At 35.8% G+C, this 24,632-nt stretch overlaps 1 protein-coding gene and 1 non-coding gene across 2 annotated transcripts in view; both read right to left on the reverse strand.

The window, feature by feature from the left end:
* The window catches only part of PXDNL (peroxidasin like), a 450,026-nt gene that overhangs the window by 186,066 nt on the left and 239,328 nt on the right, over positions 1 to 24,632 (reverse strand). Inside the window, exon 4 of the mRNA XM_034650166.1 lies at positions 2,826 to 2,897. Coding sequence (XP_034506057.1) covers positions 2,826 to 2,897 — 72 coding nt within the window. The remainder of the gene's footprint in view (positions 1 to 2,825; positions 2,898 to 24,632) is intronic.
* Positions 24,397 to 24,560, reverse strand: LOC117797718. The gene has a single exon (XR_004622666.1). It is a non-coding gene; the product is annotated as a U1 spliceosomal RNA (small nuclear RNA).

A 24,632-nucleotide genomic window follows, 5' to 3' on the forward strand; every position in this document is an offset into this window, starting at 1 on the left:
ACATCATGGTTTTAATTTGCATTTCCCTGATGATTAGTGACATTGAGCATATTTTCATATACTTCTTGGCCATTGTAAATCTTTTGGGGGAAATATCTATTCAAGTCTTTTGCCTATTTTTTAATCAGGTTATTTGGATTTTGCTATTGAATTGTAGGAGTTCATCATATATTTTGGATTTATTAGATATATGTCTGCAAATATTTTTCCATTACATAAGGTGCCTTTCATTTTGTTGATGATTTCCCTTGTTGTACAGAAGTTTTTTAGTTTGATGTAGCTCTAATTGTCTATTTTTGCTTTTGTTGCCTGTGCTTTCACTTTCATTTCCAAGAAATCATTGAAGACCAATGTCAAGAAGCATTTCTCTATATGTTCTTTGGTAGTGTTATAGATTCAGGACTTAAGGCTGAATTGTACACTTAAAAATTTGTTAAGAGGATATGTTATGTGTTCTTATCAAAAATAATAATAATAATACTAGAGGAATGGGAGGAAACTTTTGGAAGTGATGGATGTATTTATAGCATAGATAGTGGCAATGGTTTCATGGGTGTATACTTATCTCCAAACTCATCAAGTTGTTTACACTAATGCCCAGCCTTTTTTATGTCAATCAGGCCTCAATAAAGTGGTTTTAAAAAAGGAAACATAGTTCGGGGCACCTGGGTGGCTCAGTCGGTTAAATGTCTGGCTCTTGATTTCAGCTCAGACCATGATCTCAGGGTCTTGAGATCAAGCCCCATGTTAGCTCTGTGCTCAGCATGGAGTGGGCTTGAGATTCTCTCTCTCCCTCTCCCCTCCCTACCACTCACGCACTCTCTCTCTCTCAAGTAAATAAATTAATTAAATCTTTTTAAAAAACAAAGAATATATCAAATTTTCAATTGACCAGAAGATTAAAAGAAAAAAAAGAATTAGACTAACAAATTCTTCTTCAATATCCCTTCCTCACTTCTCATTCCCACTTTTTTAGGTCACAGACTATGTCTTGAAGACTACAGGAAAATAAAAAAAGTGTATTTTCATACTGAATGTAAACAATCACGTCAGTAGCGTAATGGACATTACAATGTCCTACTGTATTTTCAAGGCTACGCAAACATCTATCGTGTGTCCCTGCCTTCCTCAAAAAAGATTTTAACCCCCAAAGGATTATGAACAGTAAGAATCATTAAAAGAAAGGCCATGTATATAGATCTTAAAGAACAAATATTTCACACACCTCAACCTCTTCTTTAGTTTGATAAAGATATACTGAAATGAATTGGCTTTCAGAGCTATAATTACAATCATGAAAAATTCCAAGGATTAGAAATTACATATTTGGATTCCAAAAATCCTCTTTGAATAGTGATTTACTAGATCATGGAATCATGCTTTAAAATTAGCCAACAGAAATGCTTATTTCCATGGCTTTAAACAATAGTATTACTCAATATTAGTAAGACCAATAATTATTATCAGAATATAAAGCATTTACTTATGAGAATTATGTGCACTTTAAACAAGAATTAGAACTTTTCATTTGTTAATTTTTATAAACCATCTGTGACTATATTTGATGAAAAACACATCATAGTGATAAGTGTTTCGTTTATTGTTGTTATCAAAAAAGTTACATTTAATTGGCTCTTGTGATGGTTCTACAATATAGTAAAAATTATCTAAAGATGAAGAAACACACTTTGCCATAGGATGGCTCGTTAGTCATGTAAAAGAAAATTAATAAGGGAGAAGTAACAGAAACAATAATTTTTAAATATGTATTTGATTGATCATATTTTAATACAATAGTCTAACACTTCAGCCTTCTAGGAAACAGAAATCTAGATTTCTTTGGACTGTTATAGAAGGATGTTTGTTACAGAAATGATTGCAAATAGCCTTTTGAAAATAAGTAGCCACATTGAAGGTAGAAACAAAGCTGAGAGTCAAAAGCTTCTGGTATTTAAGAGTCCTATTAATTAAAGATCAAGGAGTGTTCTATATATCTAAGCTGATAAATATCCCATAGCTTGTCATGAATGAGGTAAAATCTCTTCAAATATCTAATTAGCATTTGTATCACAGACACTAAAAACTGAGAGAGATGTCTGAATAAAATATCAAATTGTCATTCAGTAGCAGTAACCATATAACATAACTTTTTCATACTGAAGAATTCATATTTCACACTGAAATTCTGAAAAGTGAGCCTAAAGTTTATGGGATTTCAAACTATTCTTGAAACCAGCAGTAAGGTGTCAAATGCTGAAATGTGCACTAGAATAGCAGTCAGGAGATCTAGGTTGTAATAATAATGCCACAGACTTTTAACCTTAGGCAAGTCATTTAATTAACATTGTTTTGGTTATTAGTTTGTCAAATGAAGGTTAGATCTCATGCTCTGGGAGTTCCCATATCAGTTAAATGTCTATGAACTTGATAAATTAATAATAATCACAGGTATCAATTACCTTCTATGAAATGTCTATTTTGTGTCAAGTGATAAACTAGACTCTTTGCATGGAATATCTTAATCTTCACAGTAGAAATATCTTCATTTCAGAGGTTTGTAAACAGAGACTCAGGGAAGCCAACTTGCCCAATAGCATACAATTAATAAATGCAGGATCTGGGATTCCAGCTGAACTCTGTCTGCCTGCCCTCATGCCAACTCGATCATACATTCTGATTTTTATCCAACTGATGACAGAATATTCAATCATTCAAGCTGCATAACAAAACTTAAAATAATTGCTCAACTATCACATAATGGCATTTAAAAAGCTTCTATTTGAACTGTAACCATCAACGATTCAATAAGAAGTTTTATTACTTACAGCTGTTCCAAAGATATGAGTCCTTTAAATGTTTGCTTATCTAGGGCATGAATTTCATTCTTGTACAGATACCTGAAAAACATATAAAATCCTATTAAGTTATAAATTTGGGTAAGACAGTTCCAAGGCTCTCATCAGATTCTCAAAGAAATCCTTGATCCAAAATATTAAGAATCACTGCCTTAACCTCTAAAACTTAGAGTGATTGTAGAAAAATTCTGACTAATGAGGTCACATGTTCTGGGTAGCAACTTCTCTAAGAAAAAGAAAAGTTTGACTACAACAATTTTTTTCAAATTCATTCTATCATACAGAATATATTGAACTAGGAGTTGCATTTGCAAAGCTGGCAAATGTCATAGGACTCATTTGAAGGGGGATAAACACATATTCACACATCCACAAGATGTATTTCAGTTCTCCCTTGGCTGCCGTTGAAAGCCTACAGGAAAGGAAACTGTTAATGGATTTCCAAATATGATGATGTAACTTATCTGGCCAAAAGATTTGATGAAAACTATTTATGTAATATATAAACACTATATCCTTTTTTCTTCAACCGTAGGATGGCAAAGTTATTTCATTTTTAAATCTCTATGTGAATATGTTGTGAATGTCATCAAAGTGAAACCTGTGTCTTTTCCACTTGTGCCTCTGGGGATCTGAGGCTATCAGAATTCCTGAAACTTTCTACCAAGTTCCTCTGGAATTCACCTTTGCATAAGCTAGAGCTCACAGTGATTTTGAATGCTTCAGAATCACCTGGTGATTTATTAAAAACTCCGACTCCTGAGCTTGCCCCCAAACCTACTCAATCCAATTCTTTTGAGGTGAGGTCTAGGAAACTGCATGTTTAGCAAGTTTCCCAGTTGATTCTGAAGCAGTCTCTCTCTCTGCCCATGACTTAAAAACCATAGAAACCATAGAAATCACAATTCTAGTTGAAAATGAAAAAGAGATTGCTTTTCCAAAATGTGTTTAGTGAAATTTGGAATTCCAAATTACTTTCTCTTCCCACAGATTAGAACTTCTGTAAATTTCTCAGAGCAGTAGTAGTAACTGGTGGAGATTTAGGTCGACCTGGAGATATTTCCTTAGCATTATTTGATACTATGGAAGATCTTGCTTTGACCTAAACTCTCAAAAATATAGCTACATGTTAGGATGGCAAGAAATAGAATTTTCTAGAACCACCTTTCTTCAACTAGCTCATAAGGACTATTGAGCTGTGGTCTCAAAAAACACCACTGGTTCTCAACTGTGGTTGTGATGTGGGAAATAAAGGCAAAAGAAAAATTTTTAGATTTTCTTACTACTTACAGACCATTGACAAGTCCTTGAAATAGGGAGAATGACATTAGGAACTCAGTTGCCTCGATGTTAATAGTTTGCTAAGGGCAAAGGCAATCTTAGCCTGACCCCCAGGATTCTGTAAGTCTACTATAACATATAAAAATTCCTTTGGAAGCTTCTTTTAACTCTATCCCCAAAGATACATGTTGGCAATCATCCTCCAAGCATATAACCCACCGATATATGGCTTAAAATTCCCATGACTGAGTTTTTACTAAACAGTAATAAATGACCTTTTCCTAACAATAGCTAGCTCCCTCAAGGTCCTGGAAACCTTGTTTCCAAAATCTCTTAGAGATTTATGCTATCTCTAAACTCCCTCCTAACTTGAAAGTATATAATGCGACACTCCTCGTGACCCCAGTGCGGCTCTTTCTGCCCATGGATCCTTTGCCTGTGCTTTAATAAAACCACCTTTTTTCACCAAAGTTGTCTCAAGAATTCTTTTTTGGCCATCGGCTTTGAACCCTAACATCTTTCCTACATCAGTTGTGTGTGAATCAGTGTATAGGTATATGAATGAATATTTCTAAGACATCATTTGGGCTTTATCTCGGCCTTATACTGATATCTGGGATATACTGCCTCTGCAAACTCTGATTTAATAATGGGTCTGGCATGTGGAATAAGCATTGGAATTCTTCAAAACTCCACAGATGATAATAATATGCAGAAAAGTTTAAAACCTCTATTCCAGGGGTATAGACCAGGTAGAAAAGTATTTTATAAATTTTATTCCAGAGGATTCAGATACACCTCCCTGGTAAGGACCCTCAGACTATCAGAATGGCAAGGAACCACATTACCTTTCAGGTATCATACCTTGAAGCATAAAAAAATTGACCCAATTTCAGTAGAGATGTGTATAAAGGCTTAAATAGGGTTTTTTTATTATCATATTTAAATAATGATGAGCTGCTTCATAAAAATTAAACTAAATTATCAAATATTCATTATCAAATATTCATTGAGGAGTCTCAAAACTGAAAACCATGCATAACATTTTATATCATATATACAGATTCACTTTAGACTTATATTTTACAGAAAATAATACTAAAAAGGTGACCAACCGTTAGTTAAAAAAAAAGAAGCAATAGAACTTCTATAGTTAGATCTGTACATATTGATTAAAATAATAAGGTATGCATTCAAGATATACTGCTACTTAGGTTAACACCAGCAAGAGAAATTCCAGCTTCCTGTGAGAGAATGGTAACCACCTGAATTCAAATATCTCCACACATCCTGAAAATGAACTAAAAGGAAAAAACAAATCAGCCAGAATACAACCAATGCTATGACAAGGAGAAAGAGGAAATTAGTAACTTCAATTCACATTTAATTAGGGGAAATATCAACACAGCAAAGTCAGCTCCAGAGGCTGCTTTGCAGAAAGGAGTCAGGCAGCGTTTTATAGATAACGGGGGATGGGAGGAGGGGGTGGAACAGGAAAGGTGAGAAAGTAACAACCTGGTGAAAATCTGAGCCCTGGGGGATCAGAGCCCTAGCTCCTGGGAATTGACAGAAAGGGGCTGGGAATAGAGGAAGCACCCCACAATTGCAAGACATTTTGTGGAGTAATGGTATTAAAGGTAAAGAAGGAAGTAAGAAGCCAAAGGGTTTTAGAGAGATAAGGTAACATCATGGAATCTAAAGACACACCAAGGGGCGCCTGGGTGGCTCAGTTGGTTAAGCACCTGCCTTTGGCTCAGGTCATGATCCCAGGGTCCTGGAATCCAGTCCCACATCAGGCTCCTTGATCAGCAGGGAGCCTGCTTCTCCCTCTCCCTTGCAGCTCTCTCTGCCTGTGCTCTCTCACCCTCTCTCTCTGCCAAACAATTTTTAAAAATAAAGACACACCAAAAATGCTATACTTAATTTAAAAAATTGTGCTTCACTCTGCCAACAAAAGGGCATGGCCTTGAACTAAGAAATAAGCCATCCAAAACTCTCTCCTTTACCCTCACCTGCTACTCAAATCAAATGTTAGTACCTAAACTTGAGAAACATTGCACAAGAAAACAATAAACACATCTTATCTTTGAATATCAATGCAAAATTAATGAAAATATTAGCAAACTGAACTCACCCCTTAATAGTTCTGAGGAGCAATATTTATGATTATCTTCTAAAATACTGAAAAAACCCATGTTGATAGCTATTTATATTTCCAGATGCCATTATAGTATGACTGGACATTGCAAAATAATTGCTGCCAAAATTATTACAATTAAGAGAATTTAGTAAGGGGGCGCCTGGGTGGCACAGCAGTTAAGCGTCTGCCTTCGGCTCAGGGAGTGATCCCGACATTGTGGGATCGAGCCCCACATCAGGCTCCTTCGCTATGAGCCTGCTTCTTCCTCTCCCGCCCCCTGCTTGTGTTCCCTCTCTCGCTGGCTGTCTCTATCTCTGTCAAATAAACAAATAAAATCTTTAAAAAAAATTTTTAAAAAGAGAATTTAGTAAGATTACAAAATATATAATTAACATATAATATCAAGGGTATTTACATATACAAAATAAAACCAAATAAAGGATATAATAGAAAAGAATACCCCACATATAAGAGTAACAGGAAAAAGAAAACAAGCAATACACAAACCTACATGAGAAGAAATAAACCAAATGGAAAGACATCTTGAATAGATGCCTCAAAACTAAAATACACCATTTTTCCCTTGTTAATTTTCATATACATTTAATGTGATTCCAACAAAAATACCAGCACATTTTTGTAGAGGTATAAAAATTGACTCTAATGTTCCTATAGAAAAGTATACAAATAAGAAGAGCTAACTACACCTAATAAGAGCAAAGAGGGGACAAACTATAACATATATTTAGAAAACTCAATAAAACCTCTATAGTTAAACCAGTGTGGTGTTGGCACATGAATAGTCCAATGGGAAAAACAAAATAAAAGGTCTACCTATAGAACTAATTATATATGTAAATTTAGTATATAATATAGACTCATTTTCAAATTTTTGGTGTTGAGAAAACAATGAAATCTTTTATTAATGGAATCAGGGAAGCTTTTCTAACCATGACTCAAAATCCAGACATAATTCAAAAAAGATAAATTTTTTAAAATAACAAAACTTTACATGTCAAAAAAATTGCATATTTAAGTCAAAAAAGAAAGAAAATTTTGGGAACTAATATCAAGAAAGATTAAAATTTGAGAAGAAAAACAAAAATTCAATCGTAAAATGGGCAAAAGCCATTACAGACAGTGCACATTTAACATATATAAAAATGACCCAATACACGAAAAGATACTAAACTACACTCGTAATAAGATCAACGTAAATTAACTCTATACTGAAACATCATTTCTAACCTAACGTATCACCCTGAGGAAAACAAGTCCTGTATCTAGTCGACATGACCTGCTGCTGAGATTGTATGGAACCAGGCATCTCGTCCGTTTCTAGTGAGGATGCAAGATGACACAACGCTTAGGGAATGGAATTTAGCAATATACACAAGAAACTGACTATACATTTACCCTTTGACATATAATCCCATTTCTAGAAATAAAGATATTCCTCTACAAATAAAACTACCATATACACAACATTATTTGATAATTTTTTTAAATAGCAAATCACTGAAGACTACGCAAATGTTTATCAGTAGGATCTGACTGAATAAAATATGATATAGTCACATAATGGAATACAATGAAGCCATAAAAGATGAGAAAGCTCTCTATAAAATTATATATAGTGATTTCTTTTTTTTTTTAAGATTTTATTTATTTATTCGACAGAGATAGAGACAGCCAGTGAGAGAGGGAACACAAGCAGGGGGAGTGGGAGAGGAAGAAGCAGGCTCATAGCAGAGGAGCCTGATGTGGGGCTCGATCCCACAACGCCGGGATCACGCCCTGAGCCGAAGGCAGATGCTTAACCGCTGTGCCACCCAGGCGCCCCTATATACAGTGATTTCTAGTATTTGTTAAGTAAAAGCAAAAAAACCCAAAAACCTTCCACATATTGTGTATGTTTTATTACATTTATTTTTATACAAAAAATAATTAAGAATAAGAATTGTTATATTATACAGATAAAACATATGGTAAACATATATATTTATATTTGCATAAAGAACATATGAAAATATATAATATATTATAATATATTTGCAATTTATATCATATTTTATATAATAAACATACATATATATTTATTCTTGCATTTAAAAAATAGCTATAGTAAACTAGAAACCAACAACTAGGGTTATGTACAAGGAGGTTAGTAAGAAGTAGGTGAAAAAAGGGATGTAAACAAGTATTCTCTGGGTATATTTTGTTACATAATTTAACTTTTTTACCATGTTAATAATTAACATGTTTAAATACGTGATGAAAGAAAAAATAAAATGCAGAGATAAAATGAAGTAAAAATAGAAACACAATGGACTTTATACAAAATTTATGACACAGAAAAACACAGAGAAATTATTTTTTTCAAGTGAGTGTTAACCAAAGTTCTCCAACTTTACACTCTACATTAAGAAATCTTAAACTTAGTGGGTTTAATTTTTTAGCTACATGACTGTTTTAATTGATGAGAATATTAATTGTAAGGTAAAATAAATTAGCACCAAGATTTGGAAGTAACAATGTTATTATGTATAAAGATTACTACGCTAAGAACAATCATATACAAATGTTGAAAAGAAAAATTAAGAAAAATCAGTCTTCAAGATCCTGATCTCAATTCTTTTGGATATACCCAAAATGAAGAATGCTGGATCAAATGGTAGTTTTATTTTTAATTTTTTTAGGTACCTCCATACTGTTTTCCATAGTGTCTGCACCAATTTGTTAATACTAAATTTGAACTGAATATAAATATATAATCACAATTTTAGAAACCATTTGTTAGTTCTGTGCCCTGAAAAATCCTGCAGTTAGTGTCCTATAAACACACCTAATATTCAGATCTTGTTTTCAAAATGCTATTTTCCATCAGAACAGATTTGAAGAAAAGGCTGCTTCCAGTCTGGGGCAGCATAAGTATATAACATACTATGCTTAACAGAAAGCAATAAAAAAAAAAAAAAGCACTCAGAGTTTAATGGGATCATTCCAAAAGAACAAAGGAGCTAGCTTGAATGGTCTCCCACTGGTTGTTATATGAGAAAGCAATTGACTTTTGTATATTAACCTCGCATCTTCCAAGCTTGCTATAATTGTGTATTAGTTCCAGGAGTTTTTCTGTTGCTTCTTTGGGATTCTCTACACAAATAATCATGTCATTGGAGAAAAAATACAATTTTATTTCTTCTTTCCAAATCTGTATACCTTTTATATCCTTTTCTTGTCTTAATTGCATTAGCTGGAACTTCCTGTATCGTGGTTATATAGTAATAACAGGCAACACCTTTGCTTTATTCCCAGTCTTAGGGGGAAGGCATCTAGTTTTTCATCATTATCTGTTAGCTGTAGGGGTTTCTGTAGTTGTTCTTTATCAAGTTGAGGAAGTTCCTCTATTCCTAGATTGTTCAGACCTTTAATCAAGAGTGTTTAATTCTTATTATAGGTGTCAAACTTTATCAAATATTTTTTCTGCATCTTTGATATGATTATAGGATTTTTCTTCTCTATCCTGTTGATGTGATGGATTATACTTATTGATTTTCAAATGTTGAACCAAACTTGCACTGGAAAAATCTCATGTGGGATGGTATATATTGGTGGATTTGAATAGCTAACATTTTGTTCAAGACTATTGCATTTATGTTTATGAGAGATATTGGTTGGTAGTTTCCCTTTCTTGTAATGTCACCTGGTTTTGGTATTAGGTTCATTGGTTTCTGCTCTATTTTTTTATTATTTCTGCTTTATATTTTTATTATTTATTATTATTTCTTCTGCTTGCTTTAGGTTTATATTACTCTTCTTTCTTTAGGTTCCTAAGGTGGAAGCTTAGATTATTGACTTTAATCTTACTTCTTTTCTAAAATATGCACTCAATGCATACATTTCCCTCTAAGTACTGCTCTCACTGCATTCCACAAGTTTTGATAATTTGTGTTTTCATTTTCATTCAGTTCAAAATATTTTTAAACTATCTTGAGACTTCTTTTAACTATCTTATTTTTTCTTTTTCTTTTTTTCTTTTTTAAAGTTTTTATTTAAATTCCAGTTAGTTAACATACAGTGTAATATTAGTTTCAGATGCACAATTTAGTGATTCAACACTTACATGCAACACCCAGTGCTCGTCACAAGTGCTCTCCTTAATCTCCTTAATCACCTATTTAACCCATCCCCTTGCCCACTTCCTCTCAGATAACCATCAGTTTGTTCTCCATAGTTGAAAGTCTGTTTCTTGGTTTGCCCCTCTGTTTTCCCCTATGATTATTTGTTTTGTTTCTTAAATTCCACATATGAGTGAAATCATATGGTATTAGTCTTTCTCTGGCTGACTTATTTCACTTAGCATAAGGCTTTCTAGCTCTATCCACATCATCACAAATGGCAAGATTCCATTCTTTTTTATGGCTGAGTAATATTTCATTTTTTATATATCTCACATCTTCTTTATCTATTCGTCACTTGATAGACATTTGAACTATATCGTATTCAGAAATTTGTTGTACCTGCAAATAGCTTGAGATATTCCAGCTATCTTTCTGTTACTGATTCCTAGTTTAAATTCACTGTCTGAGAACGTATTCTGAATGACTTCTATTATTTTAAATTTGTTGAGGTGTATTTTAAGGTCTAAAATATAGTCTGTTTTGGTGAATGTGCCATGTGAACTTCAAAAGAACATTTTTCTGCTGTTGTTGGATGGAGCATTCTACAAATGTCTATTAGACCCAGTTGATTGATGGTGCTGTTCAGCTCAACTGTGTCCTTACTGATTTTCTGCCTGATGGATCTGTCAGTTATTTATAGAAGGATGTTAAAATCTCCAACTAATAGCAGATTAGTCTGTTTCTCCTTTCATTTCTATCAGTTTTTGCTTCAAAGTATGATGTTCTACTGTTAGGTGCATTCACATTAAGGATTGTTTTATCTTCTTGAGAATCAGCCCACTTTATCATTATGTAATGACCCTCTCTATCCCTTATAATTTTCCTTGTTCTGAAATCTGCTTTACCTGAAATTAATATAACCTCTGTAGTTTTCTTTTAATATGTGTTAGCATAATACAAGTCCATGACCTTACTTTTCATCTTAATTTGTTTTAAATTTAAAGGGGGTTCTTACAGACACATATAGTTGAGTCTTTTTTAAAAAAATCCATTCCAAAAGTCTTTCTTTTGTTATATTTATAATATTCATATAAATGATTATTGGTATAGTTGTATTAATATCTACCTTTTATGTAGCTATTTTCTAATTGTTGACAACATCTATCAGGTAATAAGAACTGAGGTAAATAGTTATTCAGTACTAAAGGATGACTTGTATAATGTGTTTAACTTATTTTCATATAGTTTAGTAAAAATGCACTATGCATAAAAACATAAGTAAATGTTGAAATTTTTAATTAGTTTTTATTAGGTGGAGGATATACAGGTATTCAACCATTTTTCCGTTGCTTACAACTTTTCAAATTAAAATTTTGAGAGAAAATAAAAAGGAGTCAGATGTTTATGACATAAAATTATATGCACATTTTAGTCCTTTCAAGTATTTTATGATGCAGACACAGAGATAAACACATGTTTTTAAGCAAACATGACAATTGTATGTGCCTTTATGAATGCAAATAAAATTCTATTTACTTAAAGAAGTAATACAACTTAGTATCAATTATTCCTTAGTACCTCTTTAAGGAAGGATGAGGGGTTAGTCCAAGATGGGAAATGCTATCTAAAAATAGCATTAACCTTAAACTTTTGGAACTCCTGAATATATTATGATATTGTTTTTATTATCATATGCATTAATCATAACTTTTAAAACCAATAAACTATTTTAAATATTTTTAAAAGATTATTTTATTTAAGTACGATATGTAAGTCAAAATAAAAATTATTACCCCAGTAAAGCTGAAAACTAATTTAATTTTATAAAGCCATATTCTTCTTCAATAATAAATCAGAAAGGCATCATCATAAAACTTCTCCAAAACCCTGGCTTGTGACAGTTTCACTAAAAAAGTGAAGATATTTGCCTAATAAATAACATGTTTAGATGCTTTATGGAAAATGGCACAGGTTTTTGTGGTTTTGCCACCCAGCATCCATCTGCCTCCTTCTAACAGCAGCACTGAAAAGTCTCTGATGGCTTTGATGGAATCAACCTGTGTGTCTTAATTATATCAGTGACTCATTCCATTCTTCTGGCCACAGTGACTGACTCAGCGAAGGACCTGACCTGATGAAACATGAGGGGATGTTTCTAGGCTTCTCATATATCAAAAAAGCTTCACCTGTCTTACTCATGAGACAACAGGAAAGTTCCACTCTTTACCCTGCCTGGGGTGGTATGAAGCATCTGACACAGAAATTTTGCTAAGTCGAGGGGAAACATGGAGCTGCCAGGATCCACCAGGTACAGCGTCTGGATGAACTAGACCTAAGAGTTGGCCCATTTGAGAGATGCAAAGAAACAAAACCCTCTGTAACCCTTTGAGCTACTGGATCAAACCAGGCCTGATGCCTGCATTATCTCTACAATATTTATGCCCATCTGAACAGTTTCATTGTTTGTTTATTTTGTTTTATTGCAACCAAGAAAATCTAAAGTGATAATATGTTTAAAAAGAAGAAGAAAGGACAAGAAAAAGAAAAACCTCTATTTTTCTCTCTCTTTGTCCTCTTTGTCTTTGAATTCTTCACAGGAATGTCTTCAGCAACATGAAAACCTGACAAACCTGAAGCTTTTTATTTTTAAAAACTTCCACCATAAGAAGCCATCTCCTGCCACTTCTTCTGCTTTTCCAATATGTTTTCTACTGACAATAGTGTGTATTCACACTACAATAACACATTAACTCACTAAGTCATTCCAATATCCAAACTAGAATTAGTGAAGGTCAAGCATTAGCTTTGTTTTATAACTAAAACATAGTTATATTGTTTACACACTACACAGTATATATATTATAACTAAAACATTGTTTTATAACTATATAAATGGGCAAAGTTCATGTAGCAAACACATCTATTCTTACTACATGGAGGNGCATATACAGTAGTCTTTGAATGGGCAAAGTTCATGTAGCAAACACATCTATTCTTACTACATGGAGGAAAAAAACTAAAGTTTCTTTTCACTCTAAAACTGTGTTCTGAATAATTTCAGAGGTAATAATCCATAATTTTCCAAAGATCTTAAACAGTAATAGAAAAATGGCAATTAAAAATTATATCATCATTTATCTCTGTCCTTTTTTTTGAAAAATTGCCAGATAATTTAAATTACTGAAAGTAAAATTGTATTTATTAACATGTATTAAGTATTCCAGAAATATTTTCATTTGAAATTCAAGCCTAGTTTTTCAATAACAAATTTATTTCAGTTCTACAATGATTGGAGCCAAGAGCTTAATCACAATTTTTTATAAATAGTCATTTTGGAAATAAAATATTATAAAATTGCCAAAGATAAGCTCTAAAAAATATAATCATTAGCTCAGAGACACCTTTACAGATTCCAAAAAATATTTTTAGATAACAGATATCTATGCAAAATTAACACAATGATAAAATTTATATTGATATGATTCGTTGAATGCTTACACATCAAACAAAATACATTGCTGATAATGCCATTTCCAGAGATATTATTTCCTACTGTAAAAATAAGAAAAACTAAAACAGTGTTTAAAACTTTAGAAAACCGCCTACATATCATGTATAAGACTTGTTATAACGGAAAATTTTCTAGAGTTTGAGTTACAGAACATGTTTTTATAGCATTGTCCTCAAATGTTAATCTAATCTTTGCTTAAATATTTCAAGGTTGTCAACTGAAAGAGTATTGGGCTCAAAAGTAGAAGGAAGAAATGTGAGTCTGGATTCAGTGTGGAACTCTCAGAAAATTAAGCTTATAAAGATACATTTCCTTATGTATGTAGTTAGGATATTATTACATCAAATCATAAGTCTATTGTGAGGGGTCAACGAAAGATTTATAAAAACTCTATAAGACACTATGCAAATAAGTAATACTGAACATTAACATCAGCACAGAGTTTGGCTAGTGAGTGACAATCGAGAGATGTGTTGAATAAATGAATGAATATATAAACTAATGAAAGTATCCAATCAGTAAATAATTGCATAAAAAGAAATTTGCAAGTCTGCTTCTGTTATGTACCCAAAAGATTTGAAAACAGAAACTCAGGCAGGTACATTTATAACAACGCTCACAGTAGTGTTATTCATGATAGACAAAAGGTGGAAACAAACCAAATTCCCATCAACAGATAGTAGATAAACAAAATGTGGCATATCCTTACGATGGAATATTGTTGAGCCTTTAAAATGAATGGAATTCTGATACACTACAACATGGATGAAACTTGAAAACATCATGCTAAGTGAAATAAGCCAGACACAATATCTAAATATTGAGTTATTCCATTTATATGAGGTACCTAGAATAGGCCAATTTATAGAGACATGAAATAGAATAGAGATTACCAGGGGCTGAGGAGAGGGGAAAATGGAAAGTTCTTGCTTAATGAGTACAGAGTTTCTTTTGGAATGATGAAAAAGTTCCAGAAATGGAAAAATACTTATCGTTGTAGAACATTGTGCATATGTACATGCATACATACCTAATGCCACTGAATCATACACTTAAAAATGATTAAAATAGTAAATTTTATGTTATATATATTTTACCACAATAAAAACAAGGACATTTGTTATAAATTAGAGAATTGTGAATATTAGTTATTTTTTTTTTGGTCAAAAAAACTCCCAAAACAACATACTAGCCCTTACTCCCACATACGGGGTCTAATGGTAACCAGCACTCAAGCTTCCACATCAAGAGCACAGTGGGGAGAAAAGCTGTCCTAACATGTCCTGATGGGCATGTCTTTCCAACAGGCCTTGAGAGCCTGATGCCTGGGGGAAAGATGGGGGGAGAAAGTGCACTTGTGCAGGCCATTGGCACTCAGCATCCAGGTACCCTGGGATAGGTCCCAGAGTTGGGACTAGGGGAATAGACTGCACCCCTGGTGGAGACTTCTGGGGGGACTCATAGTGATACCAAGGTCCACCCTACTCCAAAACATATTCCCTGTTCCAGTGAAGCCAGATGTCAAGGAACTCCTTACCTTTGATTCTGGGCAGGGCCAGGAAGCCTGTTAATAAGAGATTGCTGGGAGACTCTACTCCCACAGAGGCTCTGAGCCTCTTCCCAGCACGGATCCACAGGGGTCTGAATCAAATGAACCCCCCACCCCCAACCCAGGCACCTTGAGTACAGTGTGAGGAACTCCAACTCCAGGAAGATGGCTTGCTGGACCAGGGCTTCCCAGGAACACACAGACCTAGAAGTCAGGAAGGCCTGAGGGCACAAAGTGCACAAGGAGGGAAGAGAACACGCTTGGGTGATCTGAAGAAGAAGATCCCAATGACAAGTGCAAGGTTACAGATAGTTTGGGCCAGAGAAGGGACTTGCAGGGACACGTGGGTTAAATTTTAAAAGGAAAAGAAAAAATATATATATATATATATACACTGAAAAAGACACTCAAAAGTGTTTATAAGGATTTCTGTCTCTGAGAAGGTGAAGTAGAAATCATTTTTCATAGTTTTCTTGCTAAGCACAATTTCAAAACCTAGATGTTACAAATAAGACAAACATAAAAATACTCTGAAAGGTAGAGAGAAGACAAATTTGCTAAGAATCTCAGGACTCAAGGAATAGCATAATAATCAGTCTCTGGGCTTTCTTTTTGCTCAGTCATTCCAGATGTGAAGATGAACAGCCAAAAACCAGGAAATGTCGAGGAATGCAGACAATAAAAACTCACAATAAATGAGGAAATGGGGAAGTCTAACAAGACAGAAAACTTTTGGGAAAGAAACACTCTACTCCAGCCAAACACCACAGAAAATCTGTGTCCCCACCGCCGACCATGCCAGCAAAAGCCAAGTGAGGAGCTAGATCTCCACCCCGATGAGGCTCTAATGAGGCACCCTACTCCATAGCAGTATTGTTAGAGGAGCTAGGACATTCATCTTCAAACAGTGAAAATAATGAAGCTCACCCCAAGGTGACAGTATAGACCACCTAAGAAGCCTGGAACTCCACTCCAAACTAGCAATAAAGAGCTGCCCCTTTTGTTCCCCATTGGGGTGGCATCAGGGGAGGCCTAGTGAACAGTCAGTAATTTGACCACCATGAAGCATAATGAAGCCACCCTTATAGTTGGTGTCAGTGCAGGCCATGTGGGGAGCAATAATGAAGCATTTATACTCCTCCCAGCAAGGAACATAGCAGCAGAGGCCTAGTGAAAAACCGGAACTCCTGACTCTGCCTAGAAGCGACAAGGAGTCCCACTACCACATGGATATCTGTGGAGGCCAACTGGGGAACCTGGGGTTCTACCTCCACCTGACAGTAAAAAGATGAAGTCAGCTAAAGCAGATTTAAATAAGATTCAGGGTCTCATAACATAATACCCAAAAAGGTCCGGGTTTTAACCAAAAACTACTCACCATAATGAGAACCAGAGAGATCTCAAACTTAATGAAAAAAGTTAATGAATAAATGCTGGTATGGGTGAAATTGTGCCCACCCCCACCCCTGATTCATAAGTTGAAATATTAACTTTTAATACCTTGAAATGTGACTATATTGGAAGATAAGGCTTTGTAAAGAGGTAATTAAGGTAAAATGAGGTCATTAGGGTGGACCCTAATCCCACACAACTGCTATCCTTGTTAGAAGAGATTAGGACGCAGATATATATATGCATGCACGGAAGACCACTGGAGAGTTGATGGCCATCTACATGCCAAGGAGAGGAGACCTTAAAAGAAAGTAATCCTGCCAACCCCTTGATCTTAGACTTCTGGCCTCCAGAACTCTGAGAAAATAAATCTCTACTGTTTAAGCCACCCAGTCTGTGGTTTCTTTGTCATGGTAGAGCCTTAGCTGACTAATACAGATGCCTACAACAAGACAACAGTGAAGTGAGAATTCTGTGATAGAGATTTTAAGAGTCATAAAAATGTTTCAGTAAGCAATTACAAATAAGCTGGAAACAAAAAATAAAGCTCAGTGATCTGAGCTGTCCATCATGAGCTGGGTGTTACCTGACTCACCAAGCCCTAAAGCTGGATGTGCACAGCAACACTTCATCCTCAAATGGAGGTGGTATATAGATAAGCAGGCCCTAAAGCCTGACAAATGACCTAAAGAAGTGGCCTAAATGCCCATGGCCCTCTTCCTGTTACCCCACCCTCTCTCTCCCACCCTGCAGCTATAGCCTCATGGGGCGTTTCCTAAGATCAGTTGGCAGAGAAAGAGAAAACTCAGGCCTAGGTTATGCATGGTACTTCACGATAAGCAGACGACACCCAAAACTGCCGAGCTGCCACACTCTCTACCCCCACCACAAATTCCTTATTCCCTCCTCTTTCCCCTTTTATTTTTCATAAGGCACAGTATTTCCACATTTGTGTCCCTGATAAAATTAATTATTTTATCCATTTTTCCAGTCATAAAACCATACAGCCTTGTTGCACAGACTACTGCTACTCTGTACTGCTCACACACATAGTAGGTGATAATAAATACTAGATCCGTGATATGATCTCCATATCAGAGCAGGGATCAGGAAGGAATCAGAGAAAGACAAAATACCGGTATAATCCAGTGACTCAGAGATGACCTAAAGGCATGTAATGAGGAGGCACTCAAATACCACACATCAGGAACTGCCGAGCAAAGAGATTGTGGAGGTGATCATCAGGAAAGCTGAAGATGTAAGTGAAGTCAAGTCTTGTATATGGTGCTAATTCAATTTTACTTCATCCAAACAGCAATGGGGAGCCACTAATGAACACTTAGAAGAATTGAGTGATTGAGACTTTGTTTTTAAAAAGGTGACTGGCTGTCCTTCAGAGACAGAAGAGGAAAAGCTTGAACAGCACAATGACGTTTTCTCATAGTCAGCGTGATGAGTAAAAAGGATTAAATATACATCATCATGGTGGGCACAGACAGGAGGGAAGATACAACAGTGCTAAAGCAGAATAGACAGAACTTGACAACTAACTAGATATAGTGGGAGAAGAATTGGGAGAGGCCAGTGTGATGCATGGATATTTAGCTCAGAAGACTGTTTGAATCCGTCATCATCTCCCAAAATAAGAAGCATGTTTGAAAGGAAAATAAGTAGCGAGTTTGAAGGGAGAAAGATAATTTAATTAAGTTTAAATCATCTTGAATCTGAAGCTCCTATGGGATGTTTCGTGTGTGTGTGTGTGTGTGTGTGTGTGTGTGTATTTGAAAACATAAGACACTTTAGACTTGAAATAAAGATTTGTGAGCCACCGGCATCTAGATAATAATTGATACGATGGAAGCAGATATGTTCAACCATAGCATGAAAAAGAACAGAGCCTGGCACAGAACTCTGAGACAGAGCAGAAAGAACAGTAAAGGGATGACCAGGAACACGAGAGGTGTCACTAACACCAAAGATATTTTCAAGAGTATGAGTGGTCAACAAAAGGAAACCATTAGACATAATTAAACATAATATACAATGGAATATTTCCAATATGTTTAACAATATGAGTGGCCTTTGTCAGAGAACTTCTAGTAGTGTGGTAGGAACAGAGGCTGGTTTGGAGTGAGTAGAAGTAAGAAGTAAACAAGTCGAGACAGAGAGCTTGGCATACAAACCTCCCTTTCCCCATTATTGGGCCTTTGTCAAACTTGCCCACCTTATCTCTCATCATGCTCTGTTTGGGCCCTACAATCTAATCATTAAAAGATAGTTGACATTTCCTAAATATACTAGACCATGTCTTGCCTTTTTTCACAAATCTTCCTTTCAAGGTTAAGCTAAAAACCATTGTTCCTTCCTTCAAGTCTAACCTGCTCCCAGACCTATGTCTCCCAAGTAGATATGACCTCTTCTCCCTTTGTGAACACAGTACCCATTGCATAAGTCTTGGAAGCTCAATGTCAATGGGACGGATTGCAGAAATGGCCACAAGTTTCTACCCATCCTTGGATTCATACCCTTTTCCCAGGTGATTCTGCCGCTTTGCCCATCAAGAGGTGGAATCCATTTCTCCAGTACTTGAATCAGATCTTGATTATGTGGTCTGACTTGGGAAATGAGGCGCTAGCAAATATGACACAAGAAAGGCATGAAAAGGTCATCTCTGATGGTGCTAGGGATAAGATCATTGTAAACAAGCACAGTCTATCTGGCTAGAGAAAAAGAAACCACATGGAGGAGAAAGTCACCCCAGTTGACACTGGGCAATTGCGAGATTGCCATCCTACAGCTTCCAGCCTCAGCTGAGCCAGCCTACACCAGAAGATCTGCCCAATGAACCCATAAGTCAATCATGAGAAATAGTAATTCTCTATTATTTTAAGTCACTAAATTCTCAAGTAATTTAGTACACAGCAAAAGCTAACTGATACAGTGAACAAGAAACCCCATGGAAATTTCATTTATTTTGTTAGGTTGTCATTAATGCTCAGGATACTAACAGAGAGGCCAGAAATGGTGAGAGTTGTGTCCTTCAAGTTCACAGTGTTAAAGGTAAGATTCTTCAATAGCACTCACTGGCCCAAGAACTTAACATTTGTAAATTTCCCAATGCTTCCAAAAGAATATCTTTTTATCTACAGGTTGCCAAAAGAATGTGGTAGACTCCAAATAAATTCAGAGACCAGAGAGAGACGGAAAAGGCCAATGCTGAGTATACAATTGCAAATGACATATTCAGCCAAACATCTAAGAAGTTGAGTCTGTGCAAAAGGAGTAGCATTCAGAAATAGGAGTTCATGAGGACAATGATGCCAAGAGATGGGCTAGGGGCAGAAAGAAGCTATAATTCAGAGAAGAAACTCTGTGAACCAAATCCAGAAACAATATTATGGATTTGAATGTGAAATAAATTTTCTCTATAAATACTATCAAATGATACTTAGTGTATCTCAAACACAAGCAGATAGGCAACAGTTCTTACCGTATGGATAATTTTTTAAAATTGTTAAATGCTTATCAGTAATGAGATCATTATCACTTTGTAGATGCCAAAATGTTTCTGAATAAATAAAATTTTATTTTGGAGTTTATCATTAGATTAATTCTAACTTGATTAAGAATAATGAATACCGGGAAGCTGTTCATAACAGTTGCTGGTCTGTTAACTCAAAGAAAAGGAAGGTTTTGCTCTCAGTTTTTCAATGCATCTCACGTCCAAAATTCAGCTAATCTCAAATGAACTGGTTCCAAAGATATCCTCAAACAGTCGTACTTTTTCTTATGAATCTGAAAGCAAAATTTGTCCCGAGATACTTAATTTGTTTTTGCTCAAGGGAATCTATGATATGTTTTGGACCAAAACACGTTAGAATTTCAGAAGAGTTCAGAAATGCTTTTGTTTTAGGGAAATATAATGTGCCCTCCTTTGTGTTTGGCAGGGCAAAACTGCAATTCTGTGGCATATCTGGTCTAATAAAAATTAGCCTCCTGAATATACATGCACTAGAACTACTTTATGTGATATAAATACCTGACATCCTCGGGGAAAGCCACAATATAGACAACTGATGGATACACGTTGCTGAAAAAGCACATTTAATGGTGTTATCTCCGTTTTCAAGGAATAATGAACTCCATGTAACTAAAAGTATTAATCAAATATCAAGCATTTATTGATAAACTGAAGTTCTCCTACTTAGTCAGCAAATATTTAATAAGCACTTACTTCCTGTGTTCTAGATGATGGGATATGTGGTAAATAAGAGGAGTATGGCCACTTGCCTTCACAGAATTCAGTGGGAAGTCAGAAAATAAGTTTAAAAAATAAGGGGGAAAACATTATTACAGTTGACATGATAAATGAAATAAACAGGGCACCCTGATAGAGAAAAAAAGAGGCGACGGTAATTGACTTAGGGTGAGTCCTAGAGACATGACATTAAAGCTGAGACAAGACAGAAGAAGATCACCAAGGAAAAACCAACAAGCAGCATATGACGGCCCACGGGGGACAGGGGCAGAGCACTTACTGTGTTTGGAGAAGTAAAAGAACAATGGATCAAGTATAAAAAGCAAAGGAAAGAAAGACATGAGATAGATTTACATGTATGGATAGATCAAACACCATGCTAGGACTCACAGGCCAAAAGAGGGAGTGTCCCTTTTATAAAAATGAAATGTGAAGCAGGGAAATAATGACTGCTTACACTAGGGTGGATGCAGGAGAGATGGAGAAAGTGATCAAATTAGAAATGTTTTTAGGATTGGAATGAACAGAGTGTGCCGAAGTAGCATACGAGACAGGAAGAGCCTAAGCATGATGCCAAGCAGCTCAAGAATAAGGGTGCTATTTACTGAAGAGGAAACAGATGTGAGCTGAAGGAGCACACAAGTTTGGGGAAGTATAGAATCGTGTCAGAAACTTTGTATAAACTGGACAGAAATATAAGCAAAACCTTGATTCTCAAGTATGTGGCCATGGAGACCTCAACACACATACACATAGGGAAAGAAGTGGAAATAAATGCTAAGTATAATTAACTGTCAAATTACAGAGTAAATCCTATGAGTGATCCATCCAAAGATTCAGAAAATGGGGTAGAAAATAAAAACTAGATTTGTGGAGGAGCGGGAATGTGCAAGAAAAGTATGAGTAGGAAAGTGGCCAAGGATGGCTCCCAGGACAGTGGAAGGAGGCCAGAGTATTCGTGGCACAGACTGGGACAGGAATGGGGATTTTCTTTTTTTTTTTTTTTTTTAATTTTTTTAATATATTAGTCACCATCCAGTACATCCCTAGTTTTTGATGTAAAGTTCGATAATTCATTAGTTGCGTATAACACCCAATGCACCATGCAATACGTGCCCTCCTTACTACCCATCAACAGCCTATCCCATTGCCCCACCCCTTCCCCTCTGAAGCCCTCAGTTTGTTTCTCAGAGACCATAGACTCTCATGCTTCATTCCCCCTTCTGATTACCCCCCTTTTCTTTATCCCTTTCTTCTCCTACCGATCATCAGTTCTTTTATGTTCCATAGATGAGAGAAACCATATGATAATTGTCTTTCTCTGCTTGACTTATTTCACTTAGCATTATCTCCTCCAGTGCTGTCCATGTTGCAGCAAATGTTGAGAACTCGTTCTTTCTGATACCTGAGTAATCCACTCATCTGTTGAAGGGCATCTCGGCTCCTTCCACGATTTAGCTATTGTGGACAATGCTGCTATGAACATTGGGGTGCATATGGCCCTTCTCTTCACTACGTCTGTATCTTTGGGGTAAACACCCAGTAGTGCAATTGCTGGATCATAGGGTAGCTCAATTTTTAACTTTTTAAGGAACCTCCACACTGTTTTCCAGAGTGGCTGTACCAACTTGCATTCCCACCAACAATGCAGGAGGGATCCTCTTTCTCCACATCCTCTCCAGCAATTGTTCTTTCTTGCCTCGTCAATTTTTGACATTCTAACTGGTGTAAGGTGGTATCTTAGTGTGGTTTTGATTTGAATTTCCCTAATGGCTGATGATTTTAAACATTTTTTCATGTGTCTGTTAGCCATTTGTATGTCATCATTGGAAAAGTGTCTGTTCATATCTTCTGCCCATTTTATGATTTGTTTATTTGTTTCTCGTGTATTGAGTTTGAGAAGTTCTTTGTAGATCTTGGATACCAGTCCTTTATCTGTGGTGTCCTTTGCAAATATATTCTCCCATTCCGTGGGCTGTCTCTTAGTTTTTTTGACTGTTTCCTTGGCTGTGCAGAAGCTTTTTATCTTGATGAAGTCCCACAGGTTCATTTTATCTTTTGTTTCTCTTGCATTTGGAGATGTGTCATGAAAAAGGTTGCTGTGGCCGATGTCATAGAGGTTTCTGCCTATATTCTTCTGTATGATTTTGATGGATTCCTGTCTCACATCAAAGCCTTTCATCCATTTGGAGTTTATCTTTGTGTATGGTATGAGAGAGTGGTCAGGTTTCATTCTTTTACATGTAGCAGTCCAATTTTCNAGTGGTCAAGTTTCATTCTTTTGCATGTAGCTGTCCAATTTTCCCAGCACCATTTATTGAAGAGACTGTCTTTTTTCCACCGGATGTTTTTTCCTGCTTTATCAAAGATTAGTTGCCCAAAAAGCCGAGGGTTCATTTCTGGGTTCTCTATTCTGTTCCATTGATCTATGTGTCTGTTTTTGTACCAGTACCATACTGTCCTTGTGATCACAACTTTGTAGTACAGCTTGAAATCTGGCATTGTGATGCCCCCAGCTTTGTTTTTCCTTTTCAACAGTTCCTTGGAGATTCGGGGCCTTTTCTGGTTCCATACAAATTTAAGGACTATTTGTTCCAGTTCTTTGAAAAATGTCCTCGGTATTTTGATCGGGATAGCATTGAAAGTGTAGATTGCTCTGGGTAGTATGGACATTTTAACTATGTTAATTCTTCCAATCCATGAGCATGGAATATTTTTCCATCTTTTTATGTCTTCCTCAATATCTTTCAAAAGTGATCTATAGTTTCTAGCATATAGGTCCTTTACGTCTCTGGTTAAGTTAATTCCAAGGTAACGTATGGTTTTTGGTGTTATTGTAAATGGGATGGATTCCCTAATTTCTCTTTCTTCAGTCTCGTTATTCGTGTATAGAAATGCAACTGATTTCTGGGCATTGATTTTGTATCCTGCCACCTTACTGAATTGTTCTATAACTTCTAATAGTTTGGGAGTGGATTCCTTTGGGTTTTCCATATAGAGTATCATGTCATCTGCAAAGAGAGACAGTTTGACTTCTTCTTTGCCGATTTGGATACCTTTGATCCCTTTTTGTCTTCTGATTGCTGTTGCAAGGACTTCTAGTACTATGTTGAATAATAGTGGCGAGAGTGGGCATCCTTGTCGTGTTCCTGATCTTAAGGGAAAGGCTTCCAGCTTTTCCCCATTGAGAATGATATTTGCTGTAGGCTGTTCATAGATGGTTTTTATGAGATTGAGGAATGTACCCTCTATCCCTACACTCTGAAGGGTTTTGTGTTTTTTTTCTAAACCGGGGAAAGCGCAAATGCAGTCCCCCACTACCACAAACTATGCAGTCGAGTTTCCCACATTTGGGGAAATCACAGGGGTCAGCACATCCGGAGTGAAATGGATAAGCCTCGCCCAGGGAAAACCACCTTCATGATCATGGTATCTCCCCTGCCAGGTAAGTATTTTTTTTTTTTTTTTTTTTTTTTGCTGTATTTTGTCAAATGCTTTTTCTGCATCAATTGAGAGGATCATATG

This window comes from Ailuropoda melanoleuca, unplaced genomic scaffold (genome assembly GCF_002007445.2).
Source record: "Ailuropoda melanoleuca isolate Jingjing unplaced genomic scaffold, ASM200744v2 unplaced-scaffold11384, whole genome shotgun sequence".
Classification (NCBI taxonomy): Eukaryota; Metazoa; Chordata; class Mammalia; order Carnivora; family Ursidae; genus Ailuropoda; species Ailuropoda melanoleuca.